Raw genomic sequence first — 19302 nt, 5'->3', positions numbered from 1 at the left:
ACATGCAAAGATAACGGCATTTTTAAAAAATATATGCAAGAAGTTCACAACTGACATTTTCCCCCCTTATGATTATTTTTATTTTCCTATTTAGACACTTTAACTCACTTTACTGTGTGACAGATCGTGTTCTGAAATCATGTGAAAGGCTCCTGTGACTCCAATGCTTTAGTAATTCATGGAATTTTGAGTAGAAGTGACATCCTCTATTCCCTAGTCTTAAGAAAGTTAAGGCACCCAGAAGAAGCAAACTTCATGGGAAGTTTTCATTCTAGGGAAAAATAAATCTGATTTTCCCTTCAACAGAAAAAAAAATAATCATGAATTCGTAAGTGATTAGAATGCCACATTCTCTGTCAGTGAGGCAACAGCTTAGTGATATTTAACTTAAATAAAACTCAATCTAAAGAGCTGCTATTGAAGCCACAGAATCTTCACTTGTTGCAAAAAATGTAATATTGTGACAGAAGGGAAAGTTTGTGTTAAATTCTGAAAAAGCTAAAAAGGTAGAAGCAGAGCAAGGTTGGGCCCCATGTAATAATGACAGGAAATAAATGAGAAACGTTTTTCCATGATAGATACACTTAATTTATACAGAAAACCTGCAGGTTTAATGGATCACTGTACCACAACAATGAGTGCAAATACATAATTTTGTGGGCAGGAGCACTGCTAAAGAAGCATCTTTTGTTTTCATCCGTATGGAATGACAGTAAATCACCTCTTTGATGAACGGTAATTTCATTCCATATGTCAGAAAACATACCTACAATTTATTACTAGAATCAGCTCAAAACACTTCCCATAATCACAAAAGCTCAAGTACTATGTAGCCATTAGACACAGAAAGATATACAAGGTTTTGGTTACAATGGGATTAGCTTCAGATGCTGAAGCTTAATTCTTGGCTTCCGCAGCTTCTTTATCGTGCTTTTCCTTTGCTTTCTCTTTTTCTTCCAGTTTTTCTTCTTTTTGAAGCAGTGTCATAATCTCAGCAACCTGACTGGTGCCAATGTCAATATCTTCTTTGTCAATTAATTCTACTACCTACACGAACATAAAATTAAATTGGAGAGTAATTAATTTTTACATAATCGAGGCATTTTCTTATCATTCATTTTCTTAAGACAGAAAAAAGTAATCAGTTTTCTCATGTTCAAGAAAAACAGTAATTTTTTCCTACATGAGAATATAAATTTAATTCACAAACAGTGCCTCAAACGTATCAGGAGTACTGAAAAAAATAAGTCAAATTTAAAGCAAACGATGTAGAGCTTTTAACCTCACATTTCAAAGCATCAGTAAAACAGACCTGTTCATTCACAGAATCACAGAACGTTAGGGATTGGAAGGGACCTCAAAAGCTCATCCAGTCCAATCCCCCTGCCGGAGCAGGAACACCCAGATAAGCTCACAGAGGAAGGCGTCCAGGCGGGTTTTGAATGTCTCCAGAGAAGGAGACTCCACAACCTCTCTGGGCAGCCTGGTCCAGTGCTCTGTCACCCTCACTGAGAAGAAGTTTCTTCTCAAATTTAAGTGGAACCTCCTGTGTTCTATCTGTTCTAATGGAAAGCTCAGATTCAGTATGTGCTGGAACAGTATACATGACAATATTTATTTTATTGTTCTTTTCATTTTTTATTTTTTAAATATTTATTTTATAGGCTTAATTTTATCAAAAATACCTACTGTACTAAATAGGCATAAATTTACAGAAACTTAGAAGCAGAGGTGGGTAGGTCTTTCAGCAAGGAAAACTAAGAAATAATTTAGCAGGCACTTCCAAATTCCTTTATAGAGCTTTTTGTACAAATGTATTCTTGGCGTGGCTCCTCAAGTTCCTAGAATTATTCTGTTATACGCAGAATTGAGAAGTACATTTTACCTGTGTTCCTAAATGCACAACGGCTGCTTAGAGCAGTAGGGAAGATAATCAACACTGGGACAACTTAAGGAGAGAGGAAAAATGTGCTTCAAAAGGTCGATACTGGATTTTCTAGCTGGACTCAGTGTCCTAACTTTGAGCGCTATTTTTTTTGTTGAGTAGAAAAATTACTTGCAAGGAAGTAAGTTTCAGAGGATCTCTAAATTTATAAGTAAAAAAGAAACAAGAAAATGAAGAAATGCAGGAGAAACCTGAGAACGTTCTACAAAATGCGGAAACAGGACAAATCATACAACGAACACAAGTCAGTTAACAAAGGACCTAGAGGATAACTGATGGTCTGATGTCTTTCAAGACAGATCTCAATGAAATATCTAAGGCACACAAGGAGGCAAGACAATCTGTTATCCACATTGACATAAAGTATATCTATATACATTATGTCAAGACTTTAGCTAATACTGGTATTCCCAAAGCTTCTTCCCACTCACCACTGAACGGGAAACCATTCAGAAGTAGCAGAACAAAATTACTATTTTACAGAACTTGACATATGCATACAGGAAAATCTACAGCTTTCAAGGTAATGCGGGTAACACACACAGGATAAAGATTTTCTTTTTTTCCCCTCAAAAAAATAGCCATATAAATTCTTAAGATACTAACATGTATTACAAGATCTATTTTCAATAGATCCAAATTTTACCAAAACCCTCACTGGCATCAAGTAAAGACTCTTGAAAAACACAGCAATATGAATTTAAGTCAAAACAGGTACAATGTTTGAAGGATGGCTCCACAGACTTACCTTAACAACATTATCTATATCAATTTTGCCATCCTTGTTTTCATCTAGAGCCTCTGCAATCCTCGTTAGCTTCTCCTCTGGAATCTTCTGAATTTGTTTCATGGCATTTATCAGCTCAGCAATACTGATGAGATTCTCCCTGAAGAGCAAGCACAAGCTGTACATGGCAAGCAGTTACTCCAAAGGAGTAAAGGTGACAAAAGGCAGTACTACAAGTCACTACACTGCAGGTCATTTGTAAAAACAGTAATTATTAATAATCCTGACCAGAATGCAATAAAGCAAGAACGATCAGCAAGCAGATTTCAAATGATTCTTCATCTTACCACCAAACCTCACAGTTTTGTTTTCCGCGTGCTTTACTGCACAAATACAGTAGCATTTGAAATCAAGTTTAGCACAGTTTCTGTGCTTCCCAAGCTGTGTACCTGATGCCCTGTGCAGGCTCCTGCATTTACCAAAGATGCAGTGCCATGCACCTGTCATCCTTTTAGACTTAGAGGCTGGCCTACATAGCATTAACGAAAGTCACAGGAAAACAAAAGTTGAGAACTAATCCCTTTAGACATTTAACTGTACCATTAAAATAGGCTCCATTTGCTCATATTAAGGAACAGACCTTGTAGAAGGACTAAACTTGACATTGTGACTAGTGTATTTCAGATGTTTCCACTGTCTGCTTACTGATCTCATGAAGCTGAAGCTGTCTGTCTTCTGCAACCTGTCCCTAACTGCAGGGCACAGACTGACTTTTGCTCAAGGAGCATTTCTCATGCTACCACCAAGTGTCCTGGACTTGTGATGTTGCTATGACTCTCGATGGCTTGGTAATGACTGCACCAATGTGAAGGTTAAAAGACAAGCTTTTGACAATTAAGCAATACTTCAACTAATAATTTTCAGTTATCCAAAATCACCTATAAAATTATCCACAAAACCATCCATTACATAAAGTACAGTCACATTCAGTACAAGAAGATTCTACATTGTATTTTTAATTTACAAATTCAGATGGTTTTGATGAACAGCTTCTCTACAGCACCATTCATATGGTGGTCTTAATCTTATTACACAAGATTTGAAACAAATGACCGTTTGCCCTGGGGACTGGAAATAAGTAAGTCTGGAAACAACAAAAGCAGAATACTTATTTCTGTTTATGTTATGCTGTGTGGGAGCTAGGAAGCTTTCTTAATCACACAAAATGGTGCAAGCATAAGCTAGTTAACACAGCATTCATAATCACAAATTGTGAAAATTACAGTCACAGGTTTTAGGCATTGCAGTGCCTCTAATATGCAACACAGGGCTGTTCAACATATGATTGCCTGAAAGACTCTCCACTGGAGAAGTGTCAATAAACTAATTTTCATAGAGTCATAGTATGGTTTGGGTTGGAAGGGACCTTAAAGCTCATCCAGTCCAACTCCTGCCATGGGCTGAGACACCTCTGACCAGACCAGGCTGCCCAAAGCCCCATCCAACCTGGCCTTGAACACCTCCAGGGAGGGTGCAGCCACAACTTCCCTGGGCAGCCTGTTTCAATTTTGCAATGAAGATATCAAGAAAGATCTTCCTTTGAAGATCTGCAAGTATGTCAAAGTTGAGATGAAGCAAATTTTTGGAAAGAGACCATGTAAAATGATCTCCTTACTTCCATTAGACCTGTTCCTCCGTTTCTCTCCAGAGACAGAATAGATTTTATTGGATTTTTTTTCCCTCACTGACATCTTCACTTCTAAACAACAAACATGAATATGCTTACCATGCCGTTGTGCATCTTTTCAATCAATGACACAGGGCAAACCTCCTGCCTGAGGAGCATGATTAAAGGCATGATCTCACCTGCATCACTGTTTAGTGCTACGGGTGTGAACAAGATGGTAAGACACCAATTGACACTTTGACTTTCAGAATCCCTTCAGGACTAGCCTCTGGGGAATTATACCTGGTTTTTTCCTTATTCATTTCAACCATATTTAATGTATCTTAGAAGAAAGAAAATCTACAGCAGTTTTTTTTTTAATTAAATTATCTTAACATTCTAAACTTTGCTAATTCTTTTCTAATCACACATCAGACAAAAGTAAGACTGAAGATAAAGAGAGACACATTCAGAGCTCTCAAGTCACTTACCCAGCAGCAGGACCATCACCACTGTCCAGTTTTAAATCCACTGTCTTCTGATTTGTCTCTAATTCATTAATAATTTTGTCTATCTGGCCAATCATTCGGTTCACCCTCTTGGTCAATCTCTTGCTTGCCTTGGACTCTTCCACTATGTCTTCCTGGCCAGTTTTAGAGAGCTCCTTTATCTCTTGCAAATCCTGAAAGAAATGGTCCAGAGAGAAAAAAGCTTTTGTTGGTGTCAGTTCTCAACAACAGCTACTACTGACTTAGACCAGCATTTCAAGACAGATGCCATTTGTAAATGAAATGCAAATGTATATGCATAAAGCCAAACTGGAATTAGAGCAATAAATTCTAACGTTGCAGTCATTTTCATGCACCTTTTAAATGTTATTTTCTACATCTTTTGTAAGATTGGGTAAGATTCATTTTACTTTACATTTCTGTAATACTGACATCTATGTTTGGTAAGAAAGAACTGCAGCATGCAGCAGTTAGCCAGCACCCGTCAGTCCAGTGACCCTGGGAGTAAGAGCAGGAACAGCTTTCTCATCTGGTGGGAACTACTCCAGTAGTTCCTGTAACTGGGCTTTAAATGTTACACAAATGAGGGTCTGCATTGTACAGTACAAAGCTCATTCACTCAGCCACCAACTACAGGCTAACAGACAACCAAGTAAGATAACCTTCAATTTTACTTAAGCTAAAATTAAACACAAAAAGAAAAAAAAAAGGCAAAAAAATCCCAACTTCCATGCCCCATTCTTCACCTCATTATACTCCTGGATATCACCCTTCAACTCCTCAAGCTCCTCCTTTTCCTTCGTTAGTGATTTTTTCTGTTCCTGTAGCTTGGTGCAAGCATCACTCAGCATGTCAATCTCCTCCTTAGTGATTTCCTCACCCTGTAACAGAAAATATACACAAATTAGTGAAAGATGCATTTGTGATTTTCCTCAAAGATTTCATCAAAGACGACACTCAGATTTTTTTGCGCCAACAGCAATTTCTGCATTTGTGCTTAAGAATTTGCAATCTACTAATTAGCTGTTTTTAACTGAGAGAATATGGTGAGAGGGTTAAAACTGAAGTAGAACCAGAAAACTTAACCATGGCTGTTTTGAATCTTTACACTGAAAAGTATAAAAACATTCAGTTATCCAGATTACCTTAACTCCTTCCAGTACTGGTGCTGTATCTTTCAGTGTCTCTGAGTCCATCGCCACATCTGCCCTTGCCAGTTCCTGTTCAGCTTCCACAGCCACCTGACTTTTTTTATCTTGCAGAACAGCTGCTTCAAGATCTACTGATTCCACCTCTTTCTAAATTCGAAAGACCCATGAAGTTTTAATTAAAACACAGATAACACTATCTGTATTAGCATTAGTAAAGAATGGCTTCTTAAAATAGGAAGCTGCCAAAGTAGACGCAGACATTTTTATGAGAAGACATTAAAAAACTGCAACATATTGAGTGGTTTCACATAAAAATACTCAACTGCACTTAATGATCTATGTCTATTAGCATCTGATGCTTAATTAACCAGTAAAGCAGGGCAGTAGGTTTTATAGTGAAATATTATATAACATTATCAGGTTAATGACAAATAGAAAAAGCCAAAGATAAGAACAATTACATTTAAAGTATGAGAATCAAAAACCAAAGAAAACCACCACTGCTGCAGGAGGAATAAAAGGTTTCTCTTATTACTCTAATTAAGAGGAAAGAGAAATCAAAGATATTTAAGACAAGACAATATTTTATGTTTCACAATGAACTGTTTTGTGTTGCAGTCTGTTTTAATATTTTCCCATCTATTCTGTATGAGGATTTAAAGTCCAGTTTCATTCAGGCAACACCCAGAGTAGAGGTAATAACTTGTAACATGCTAGTTTTTCCATCACTGACACTTATTTCTCAGTAGTTGACAGCAGAACTTACTGTGGCTGCAACTTGAAGAGTTTCTTTGGCTTTCTCTGCAGCTTCAGTTATTCTTTCCATCTCCTTTTCTTCATTTTCTTTCCTGATGGCTTCCTCTTCCTGAAGTGTTGCTTCCAGCCGAGCTTTGTTATCTACTTTTTCACCTTCAACTTCTGCCACTTTGACTTGAGCCTCTTTGGCCTAAAAATAATGTAAGTCATCTCTTAAAGTCTTTATGTGTGTATTTATATATGTATGTCTACCTAACGTGAGAAGTTTATATATCCTTATTGAGATAGGTAGTACAGGTATGCTAATGAATATAGTTGAAACTCCCAAAAGTTACCAGATTTTTGAATCTATAAGAAAAAGACATTATTCTTTCTTTGAAAACAAGAACTTTCTGCCTTGAAATCATACACGTCCTTCATTCTTTCTCTCTCAAGAACTATTCAGCTCATTTCTCTCTCTATATATCATCAATATTTCCATATGTTAATTTTTACATAAATAAACAAGGCTCTGGGCAATATAAGTAAAAAGGTGTATTCTAAATCTTCTTATGCTATTACTATCTACTATCACACAATTAAATACTGCCTTCTATTTGCTTTATTCCCAGACCGCTCCTCATACAAGCCAAGTTATGTGTTTGAAGGTCACTCCAATAAACCTATCCATGGTTTAGCTTTTTGAGGAAAAGAAAGGAACTAAGAACATCTACTTCTCTAAACAGATCTTCAGTGATGATACTGACAGCTGGTTACAGACTGTGCACACCAATACTTACAACACTCTCTGGTAGTGTCTGCAGTGTTGTTTTGAGCTGATCAGCTGGAGAAAGGGTATCGGGAAGATACATGGCTCTGGATAAAATAAGCAACGAAGTGGGGATTTCCTGGTTCAGGTGCAGATCTAACCACTATAAATGCAATACAAAAGACAAATTTTCAACTTTTGGATTACTTTCTCTTTTTACAGATCAAGTCAAGCATACACAAAAAAGCAAATTGTAATTTTTTTTCCTATCACTACATACCAATCAATACCCTAGCATAGGAACTATAGGCTATAAGAAGCTAAGAACTACAGGAATTTCACTGAAATACATGAAGTAGTATTTTGTTTGAAGAGGTAGTTAAATAAAAACGTAATGAATATTTTAAAAAATGCTTTCTTTCACAAGCATCTTCTTCTAAACTAGGCAACATTAAAAGACAAGGAACTGATCTACTTGGAGAAAAGTTCTTTACAGAGTAATACAAATAATTAACAAGACAAACTGCCACAATTGCAAACATATTTTGGTTACATTTAAGTCTAAGCATCTATTTGCATCACCAAAACATCATGGTTCAGTTAAAAGCCAGAAACCCACTGCTACTACCTACTTACACAGTACACACAACAAAAGCTTAATAAGGATAAAGACTGTGTTAGCCAAGCCTTTAATGAGAACAGAAGCAAAATGACTCATCAGAATAATAAAGAAAAATCAAGAGCCAGCAACTGAAGTTTGAGCTGTGTATTCAGTCTTGCAAAAACATACCTGCTTAAGCTGTTCCTTGAGACGCTCCTCTGTGACACCAAGAGCTCTCATGCCCCGGGCACGACAAGCTGCCTGCAGTTCCTTAACAGTCAGGGTATCAACTCCTTCCTCAGCAATCAGCTGCACAAACCAGAAAATAAACTTTAACATCTAACAGCTCTAAACTGAAGAATCGTCATCAGCGCACACCCAGAAGTCTGTATTTTTACAACGGCCACTAGAGGCTGCTCTGATAACACCAAAGAGCCTCCACTTTTTAAACAGTGAACATTAAACTGGGGTCTTAACAACTCCATAATGATAACAGAAATACTAACTTCGAGAAGATTAACATCAGTTCCCTTACAAATTAGTTTCATAGAAATGCTTTTCTTTGTAACATAACTACATTCATTGCAACTAACTGTACATTAAAAAGGTCAGCTTTCTCTTTACAAAAAAGACACTTTCAGTTTTAAGCTCTTCAAGCCTTTTCGTTGTTAGCTCACAAATAAGACAATTAAGACAAAAAAGGAAAATGCCCGGAGACACACATATCTATATATACACACACACATATACATACATTTATGAACAAACACACACACACACACACATTCTTACCCATCAAAATTATTACTTACTTTGTCATCTGCTTTTATGCTTCTCAACCTCATTGTCAGCTGGAAGCGGAGGAAGTTATTTGTCCCAATTGACTGAAGTTCCAACAATTTACAAAGTGCCACCAGCTGAGGCCTGGTCAGATTGTCCAGGGTCAACTCATCTTCAAACAGTTTAGAGAACCTTAAGATCTCTTCATTACTGGGTCTTTCGCCAGTTTCTCTGATCTGTAAAAACAAACAAACACACAGAAAGCTTCTCAAAGCAAGTGTTATGGTTGGGCATTATTTTGAACAACAAAAATATTCTCCTCATTTGTCAAGTACTTTGCATCAGTTTTCATAACAGGAAATAGAACACAAGGGAGACATGAAATAAATTTTAAAAAACCCCAAACTTTAGTTACTATAAAAGGCAAAAGAACTGATGGTGTTGATAGTTTCCAACAACAGTGCATAGTTTACTTAAGATAAAACTAACAAAAACAAAAGTTAGATGCATCTGTGTATGAGTAGGTCTATTTGAGTTAGCACTATCATGCGATATCTCAAAAAATATATATTGGAGCAAATAAATAGTTGCTACAGAAGTCATACCAGCAAGTATTCTTTCTAGCACATACATGCTAAACATAAAAACACATTAAAAGTATCACTCTGTGAAGATAAAGTGAGATGTACATCCAATGGCAAAAATTCTGCAACCCTGGTGACCCTATGAAACGCAGATGTGGGACACTTGCCTACCTACATTCTCTCCACAACCACATTTGTTACAATACTGTTTTGCTGCCAGTTCCTAGCTGTTCTGCGGCACCTCAATGGAAATGCACTTGTACTTGAAGTTATTCCAAAGTATAAACCACTACTCGGGAAAGGACTCTGCATCCTCCTTGATGGAAGGTTCTGTGTAACTGCTTGCACAAATGCAGAGTTAAGCTTTTACGTCATGAGTTGCCAAATGGCACTTCACAGTATTTAAATCCAAATACTGGAAGCAGAAATAACAGTTCAAAGTAGTAGCAAAAAAAATATTCCTTAGTCTCATCAGGTCATAGTAAAGCATTATCACCTGTATAAATGTTGATTTCTCTATTCTAAGTATACCACATCAAGCGCTTATGAGTGATATTACCGAATCCAAAATCTACAGAAATTTACAATGAAGTACTGTCACTTAACACCTTCAGTCTAAACAGTAACTATGTAGATATAAAAAACCCACTTTTTCTAATCCCTCTTTTTTTTAAAGCCCTGTAAAGAAAACGTGGTAAGTGACATCCAGTACAGTCTGAAAACCTAACATTACCTATACAGCCTGATTTATTATGCTTACCTGTTTTACTTGCCAACTCAAATCTTTTAGTGAACAGCTACTGAATATAGGAAAAGACAAAAATTTGGAAAACAAGATGGTTTTGAGGCCATTAACCTCCAAGACACTTGTGTAGCAGAGACACCAACCCAGAGAAAGAAAGGTCGAAGGCCCCAGTGTTCCACTTCACCAGCTTCTTCACTACAGGAGCCAAAAATGGAACTTTAAAAATACAGAAAGCATTTTCTTTCTCATTTAAAGCTGAATTTTGGCAGAGCCAAGCATATGTTTCTTGAGAGTACAAACCGAAACTTTCCAGTACATCACTAACTACAACACAACACAGATATATTCTGGAATCTTGCAGCAAACGTTAAACCTCTAACCAATGATTCTTGCAGCACCAAATACTTCACTGCAGAAGCAGCTATAAAAGAATAGCAAAAAGGTGGGAAACATTTAAGCTGCTTCTTGCTCTGACATTTATTATCTAGTACAGTGAAACGAGATCAAAAAGTTTGTCTCCATGGCACAAATGAGAAATTTATAGCCATAAAAAGCACACCCACACATAAGAACTGCAGGGCTTGAAACTTCTTTTTAGTCATCAGAGGAACCTGGGACTTCCTCCAGCAAATGTGGAGTGATACGTCATTTCTTTCCACAGAAAATAACCGCCAAATGTAAATTCTCAGTAGCAGTTCTTTCAGAAGAAAATGCAATGTTCCAAACATGAAGCATGGCAGCGGCACGCTCCCAGAGTCTGCAGCATCAGTGCTTCAGCTACTAACTGCTACAACTAACCACTTACAATTTTCTGCAGATGGCAAAGAACAGAAACAGATGATTGCAGAGAAGCTTCAATGTAAGACTTTGCAAGCAGACACCAACTGGCAAAACTTGCCAATATCAACATCTGAGGTAACCTACTCAGCACTAGGGACATGATCTTACTACACCACCCTTTAAGACTTTATTCTCAACACTGAAAAGCAGGAAGAGCTCACACTAGCTGACAGGGCTTGTAAAGTTCAGGTCTGAAATACTCAGGCTTATGTGCCTTTTTCTGTGCTAACAGATACTTTCCCATAAGGAGGGGACTACACATTTACTTGCAAAAAAAACCCCAACCAACCAACCAACACCTTGGCAGCAGATGATTGTTTTCAAGAGCCCTACAATTAGAGAAATTAGAATAAGTACTGTCCTGAAGAGATTTAAGAAGGTATTTTTCATCTCTTCAGAGAATACCTTACCCTTACCTACAACTTGGTGAAAGGAAACACTGTAACACCTAAAGGCCATCAGTGCAGGAGGCAGATATCTGACATTTAGTCTCTGTGTCAGCAACTGCTTGTGACAAGGAAATACCTGTACCAAACACAGCACTCTCCTTCTAGGAAAACCCCACATTATAGCACGTTCTTAGTCAGTGTTTGAAAGGATTTTAGCAGCACAGCAACCCTGCATTTAAAACTGGTTTTATAAGCAGATATACGTTTGACTAAAAAAAAATAAATAAAATAAATCTACTTTTCCCTTCACTAAGTTTTAATCAGTTAATTCGCAAAGAACTCCTTTCTCCCACTTTTTGCACCCAATGTTCAAAAAAGAGATCGAAAACTGCATGAGTAATCACTGTGCGTAATTTTTTGATGTTTGAATTAACTTACTAACAAAATAAGAGAACAAGATGTGAATGAGCAGAAATGCACTGCTTCTAGAGTCGGAAGGAACGTACCAGCTACAACACCAAAGCTAAAAACAGTAAAACCTCAGCACACTTAAGAATTACTTGCAAAAAAATATCCTAAGAACACAATTACATCCTGCTCCTTCGAATCCAACAGAACAAAGGTAGCTGACGACTACCACGGACCAAACACCAAGCTATTCTTTGGTAGGAAGAGAAAATACATTTTAAAAAATTTTTACCTTTTGAAAGAACGTTGAAAAATCTTTTGTAACATTTCCTTTGGCTGCTTTATTTTTTAAGGCCATCTCCTCAATTGTGTCTTGAAGGAATTTAGCCAATTCCAGCTTTACTCTCAATTCTTTCTTCAATCTTTCCTCCTGTTAAAAAAAAACATTTGGTTTTAAAAGTTCTTTCCAGAAATATGCACCCTACAAACCATTTCTTCTGCCCTCAGACAAGCACTTCTGAACTTCTGCTGTAACACACATCACGAGAGGACATTCACTCTGACCAAAGACCTCATCTCATCCAAAGAGGAATTTACCACAGAATTAGAAATCAATGCTTAGCTAGATCCAAGCATACACCCATGATTTTATCTAAATAACTGATTCTATCTGTGACTGACTGGGAGCTCACTATGTATGAACCTCATATACGTCTTTTGTGCTCTGAAAGTGTGAACTTGTGAGCGTTTTTGGTGTGTTTTGACAAATCTCTAAACAACTCCAAGCAAACTTAACTAAAAAAAATAAAGTTTAAACAAACCAATGCAGAAGAAGCTATTTTAAATATTAAGCGCGCACACAAAAAAAACCTTGCGCCAAGGTTAAGGATTACAAATGTTAAAACAAAGTCTGCCTACTTTAATAAAAACTAGAAGAATAAAGTTTCATAGCTGCCACTTCTGCTTTGTAAGAGTCATAGAAAATGGAGATGAGGACAGCAAAAAAGACAAGAGAAGCTTACAGCCCTGATAGCTAAGCAGCTGCACATATAAAAAGGTAAACCAGGATGGTGGCACTGGTTCATTACTGTATCTTAACAGCAAGATCATCAAAACAACATAAAAATTAAAAAAACTAAATCCCATTTTTAGAATTTTTCTGATTTCTTTTTCTTTTTCTTTTCTGAATTCTTTTCAAAACGTATTACTGGATTATAAATTCAGACCTGCTTACCTTTTTAGACTTTGTCTCAAATGTAGAGGGAAGCATATTAGGGAACAACTTCAGAGCTACTGGAAGCAAAAATTCCATAAATGGGACAACAAGAAAAACTAGGAAAGGGACCAAGCGGAATAGATCGGCACATATTCGAAGAAACTAGAAGGAAGACATTTAAAAAAAAGTATTGATAAGTAAAATTTAAACATTTTTAAAATACTTGATATAATAATCCACATTATCACTTAAGCTCACATATAGATATTTGCTACAAAGGAAGTTTAAAATAACACCAAAAAGGGATGTGACAAAGTCAAATTTTAGCATCTTTTTCTTTTAGTTGCTATATACTACAGAGTGCCAGAGTTTCACCAGTTTTCAACACCACAGAAAGTATTTCAAAAGCCTCACTGTGTCTCAATAGGATTATTGAACAAGTATCTCATTTAAACCTCTTAAAAGCACCTGAAAACAGGAGGTGGTCATTTGTTGTCGTTAAAGCTGCTTAACTTCTTTTATTCATCTTTATTTGTGTCCCACTACTTCTTACATGCATGAACTACTATGGACTAAGTAATCAAGAACAAAATGAAGGATCCCTCCCCCTCTGCCTTATAACAATTGTAATGTACATGTAAATCCAGGGTAATGAGCCCAGCTTGGAAAATTCTTTTTTTTCTTTAATCACTGCTTTTCTGGAGCAGTAAATCCTCTGAAGCAGGCCAATGCATTGGTTACCGAATCTTGAACTGTATAAAATAAACACTGACCTTCTGATTTCTGTACACCCAGAAATATATTATTAGGCTGTACCATCTATAGTAAAATCTTCAAGTACTTGTTAGAAGCTTAATAACTTGATTTATACTGGAGAGTGCAGATCTTGCTTGGCTCTACCTCATTTTACAAAGCTACTAACCGGTTATTGGAAATAACGTCAGTTCCTAAATCCAAGACTGAAGGTCAGACGTACATTACAGTACAGTACTGCCATTCAACACAATGATTTGTTAAACACAGCTATGGTTGGCAAAAACTGGCAACATAAATGCTATTGCACAAGGAAACGCGTGCTTTCCTTTCTATCTCCTCCCCAATACAAGGGAAGAGCAGGAACAACCAGTACAGATTGCAAGTCACTAGGACTGCTTTGCTAGAATACAGAACCAGTATAACTTCAACCATAATTTTCTTAGCATAAAACCAGACAAAATCTTAAATACAGTTTGAGGAATGCACAAACTCCACAGATCTAAAGTTCGACATTTTCCTTTGTATACAAAAAATGCAGTTTCCCAGAAGGGATGCTTTGGTCCATTGTTCACAGGCTCAAAGACGTTTTCATTCATCACAATAGAAGATAAATGACTACCAGAGAGTTCAAAAATATGCAAGAAAGTTCAGAAGAAAATTTTTAAGACACAAAACCAAGTATATTTTCCCTAAAAAAAAAAACCCAACAAAACAAGCCAAAACAAAAAACACTCAGAAACTTCTGGAGAGCAATACAGAGCTCTTATTTCTACCCAGTATCTATTTTGAGACAGTGTGTGCAAGTATTTGTACAAGGCAAAATCGGTATCTAAGGAAGCAGTTTTACAACTGGATTAAGCTAACCTAATGCTAACCTGACATAACGTATGAAGAGTCACGAACGGGCACTAGCAGTCACAACGTGAAGGTACACCCTGATCCAGCTAAAGCTAACCCATAAATACAAAAGGATCAGTCCAAACCAAAAGGGGAGGTGTTGGAAACCGTGATTTGAGCACGGAGCAGGACCGGCCTTTTTAGTAGCAGCAATGTGCCAGGTCACTTTACATAACCATGAAACTGCACCCTCCTCTCACTCAAGGAAAACTTTGCACAGGAACCCAATACAATGGTGCATGATTACACACCCAGTATTTGGCAGCACAGCACGAAAAACTTGTGACCACACTGTATCTGCTGCTACAACTCATGTTTTCCACGTTTCCCTCCTCTGCAGGGCTGAAGGGCTGGTAAAGCTGATTTAACTTGCCACAAACTCCATAGCGCTTGCCATCTCAGACCGTCCTGCTGTAAGAAGCAGCGCTACAGCAATTAATTTTTAAATGCTAGAATCGTATTTTACATGCTATACTTCTTCCTGGTTTCTCTCCTCAGTGCAGGTAAGTGACCCTGTAGAGTCCAAACCCCATCTGAACAAGCAGAATTTTGAAACCGACTTTTGGTTTACATAAGCAATAGCTCCCTTGCCTTAGCCATGCTGCAATTGCTTGTTAACGTGGTTAGATCACTCGATAACTTTCCATTATTGCCTCCAAAGAGGAAGGAAAGGGCAGGCAGAAATAACTCATTTGTCAGTCTGCCTGAAGATAAGATGTCTCTAGGAATGGCAGTTCATACGCAGTTCAATGCATTTAAAGCAGTACATACTTCATTTTTTTTAAGTGCCGGAGCAACTTTTGCAAAGTTGCAGCTAATTGGTCATCAGATTTTTAAGACTTCTTTAAATCAGCCAGTATATTACAACTTAAGGCTGAACTGATAAAAAATAAACGGTGCTGAAACAAAGTTAAAATAAGGTTTTAAAAAAGCACCATTTTTTCAGCTATGGGCTAGTTTGCTTTTCACTGACCCTGGGTTCTAAGCCTACTGTGACTCCACTCAAGAGACAGGATGTCCTTTACCTCCACATAAAGAAAACACAAAACCTACATTGAAAAAATAACATTACCGTAGTCCTTAAAACTATTTTCTTTGACTCTTTTACACTGGATTGCACACATACAGGCGCACACACGCATCATGAGAGAACAGACAGGCTACAGCAATGTAAATAGTAATTTAAACCTGTACAATAAATTTCTATTTCATTTAAAGTAAGGGAATTGATACTGAAATTGCACATCTGCACAAAAAAAAAAAACAAGGAAGGTCAAATGCCAGACTACTATATAAATATGAGAAAGACAGCTCTATCTTCACAGGATAACGAAACTTAAGGGCAATGAAATTAATGAATCCATCAATTGATGAATAACACGTGTACCCAAAAATACCATATTACTTCTAAAGGTTCACGCCTTCTAGAACACAGTCCTGCTCTTTCAGCAGAAATATTTCCATGGCATTCACATTTACTGTTGTTTATATAATTTCTCAGAAGTATGGCTCAGTGAGCATGCACCAGAGGCAGGAAAACCAATGGTTCCAGCCTTGCCCTCTGGAGAATTTCTGATTCTGTTTCAAACCATGAATTAATTTGTCTCACTTGGTTTTCCAAGTTTTCCAAAGCTTGCACAAGCCAGCGCTGCTACTTCCAGAAGTGCTGTGGTCCTCATTCCCCCTTGTCCTCAGTTACTCTTTCCTGGCACTACTTAATCCCCTGTCCCGTGTCAGCACAGACTGTTATATTTATTGCTGAGCAGCAGCTGCCAAACATACTCTTGGACCAGCAGAAGGAAGAGGGCAAAAATAAGTAGCATGAAGATGCAGAGACCAAATACCATCAATCAGTGCTGTTGTAGAAAGAGACCAGACGTAATCACAGTTGAAAACTACTACATGTGCGTGTAACAATTTTTGTTATTTGTCTAATCTTGTGAATACAGCAGAAAAGCCTTTTGCACACTGCATTAAGACGTGTTGGGTTTTAATTATACGTGAAAATGTTCAACTATGTACTTAATTTAATCGGGAAATTATTAAAACTGAGCAAATATCAGTATTTTTGATCATTCAACAAAATTTTTGAAGGCAGAGGTGTGAACCTAACACATCGCATGTACACTGTACAAACTGCAGTGTACAACCTGACCCAGCACTATTGACTCCAGCTGCCAGAGTACAGACACTTTTCACTCTCCAACATTTCTTCCAGCACATTTTTTTCAGCAACAGCTGAAATGGCTTTGGTTGGGTTTTGGTTTTGTGGTGGCGGTGGTGGGTTTTTTTTTTGCTTTATTTTTCTTTTAAAGGCAGGAAGACAGGCTTGAATATACCCATATAAACTACATAAACATCTCATCTTTAAAAACAATAAAATAAGAGCTATTAAATCAGCATGTTCGATATATTGTTAATGAACTGGTGAAGTTGGACACCAATGCATTCTTTTAAAATATGTATATATATTTTTAGCTATACCTGTTACTGTATACTACCGTTTTAAAACAGCTTATTATTTTGTAGTCTTTCCATATATAAGAGCTCATGTTTTTAAATATCCACACAACTTTTAATTCTATTGAATAAGCATATTTTCTTCATCCACAAACTGAAATTACTATTGAAATGCGTGGATACCACCCTAATTTGAAAGCACTCTCATTCCGCACTCCAGATTTCATCTCCATCCCCTCTTCCCTTTTCTTTAAAATTATCAGTTGCTAATTTATAGTTTAATAAAACGTAAGCTATATGCCATATAGAAAAACAAAAATACATAAAAATATTTAACAGAAACTTTCCTCAAATTATCTTCTTTGGACTAAAAATATCTCACAAATACATTTATAACTGAGTACTAATATCAGATCATCAATCATGCATTTCAGCTCGCAGCTTTTCTTCTGTTAGGGAAAAAAACCAACAAAACAACAAAAAACCTAACTGAATTGGCACAAATCCAACCTTTACTAGCAGTGCTTTCCCGCCACTTCTCCAGCTGGAGTGAAAAAAGCAGAAAAAGTGACCACGTACACACATGCAGCACATGGATGGGAACCTGGGAACAAACCACTACTGCTGTCCACATGACAAAACAGCAGAAACCTCTGCTTTTCCAGCTAGAAAATATCACATTTATCTTCAATTTTTAAAAAGTTGACTAGAAGGCACAGAAATATTTATGATTTTGTGCAATTTACAAACAGGACAGCCACACTTCTAAAAAGAATACTTTATTATTCTAATGGCAGGTTCATAGAACAATAATGGGGAATATGACTGTAATGGTGTGGCATCAAATACAAAGTTTTAGTGTCTGTATAGGGAGGGAGAGAGAAATGCACCTAGGAAATTTAATACTAGGAACAGAAGACAACAGAAAGAACCAACTCAGTTCAAATAAAATGAAGCAATCACTAAAGATACTCAAACAAAATTGGTATTTACTCAGTACCTGTCTCCGCTCTCGACGAGACAAAGTGTTTCCATGAAGTATTCGCCAGAGCATCCTTGCAGCTATTTTTGTGTCAATCCACAGTAATCGAAACCCATGGTAATAGTGTTTCAGTTCATCCACAACTCTCTGTCCAAGAGACTTTTTCACAACTTCCACTTCTGTTGGACTATATACAGGACCTCCTTCTTCCAACTTCTTGTTTTTGTCCTTTAAGGACTTCAGTGACTTTTCAACGATGGAGTCATCTTGAAGGGGATGTGAAGAATGCCACCATCTAACTGGAAGATACTGGGGACCTAAAACACCCATGGTTGCTAGCGGCGTCCATGAGCCAGGAGAGCTCGTAAGAGCAAAGTATATCTGTTCAGATCCTTTAGTCCAACAACAGTAGCGACCTCTTTTGGAGTATGCGTAAACAGGAGGGACACTAGTGCAATATTTAAAGTGTACAGTCCTTAAATAAAAAAAAAGCATTCAAGAATTAGCAATAGATCATAAGCTGTCTATATATTTATATACATTTGGATAGTTATATAAATCTATTTATTTATAAAATGCATCACTTGAGAAATACTGTGTATTTAAGAAAAAACCCCAAACCTGTGATTCTCAAGATCAGGATGTCTATACCTGAAAAAAAATGTTTGGCTTTACTTCATGACAAAAAATAACCTGCAGGGAATTTTCCATTAAACAGCTTTGAAAAGGTAGTTTATTTTACTCCAATTAAATACATGTAGCAATTAGAAGTACTTTCCATTTAGCTACATTTGAAAACACAGATGTAAATCCATAAGTAACATAAAGCCCCTTCAATTGCTTCTCCTGTTTCACCAAAACACTCAAAAGAAGTATACAAGGTGTAGACTTGGGATAGGTCTGTTCAGGAAGAGAAATGGTATCAGAGAAATCTGATTTTATTAGTGTTCCTCTTTCACTATCTTCATGTATCCAGTTTTCCTTTTTCAGCAGATACTTTGTGCACAAACTTCCATCATGATACTGAGCTGGGGTACGCAGAACCCACTCTCTCCTACCTCATTCAGAATTTTGTTCTTTGTCTTTAGTTGACTGTAAACTAGAGAAGGAAAGCACTGCTCAAACACCTCAAATATTTATTA

The 19302-nt window shown here is 37.0% G+C and overlaps 1 protein-coding gene across 1 annotated transcript; it reads right to left on the bottom strand.

Annotated features, from left to right (window-relative positions):
- Positions 1-753: 753 nt before the first annotated feature.
- Positions 754-18430, bottom strand: LETM1 (leucine zipper-EF-hand containing transmembrane protein 1). Its single transcript, XM_010188353.1, has 12 exons — positions 18179-18430; positions 13084-13227; positions 12142-12279; positions 8916-9119; positions 8293-8412; positions 7534-7665; positions 6761-6944; positions 5993-6141; positions 5594-5728; positions 4830-5020; positions 2694-2832; positions 754-1047 (listed from the first exon to the last, which is right to left on the bottom strand). The coding sequence occupies exons 1-12, from the start codon at positions 18230-18232 to the stop codon at positions 898-900; spliced, it is 1740 nt and encodes a 579-aa protein (XP_010186655.1). The 5' UTR covers positions 18233-18430; the 3' UTR covers positions 754-897.
- Positions 18431-19302: the final 872 nt, after the last annotated feature.

This window comes from Mesitornis unicolor, unplaced genomic scaffold (genome assembly GCF_000695765.1).
Source record: "Mesitornis unicolor isolate BGI_N332 unplaced genomic scaffold, ASM69576v1 scaffold390, whole genome shotgun sequence".
Classification (NCBI taxonomy): Eukaryota; Metazoa; Chordata; class Aves; order Mesitornithiformes; family Mesitornithidae; genus Mesitornis; species Mesitornis unicolor.
Note: the sequence above shows the minus strand (reverse complement) of the source record. Positions and strands in the feature narration are given on the sequence as shown.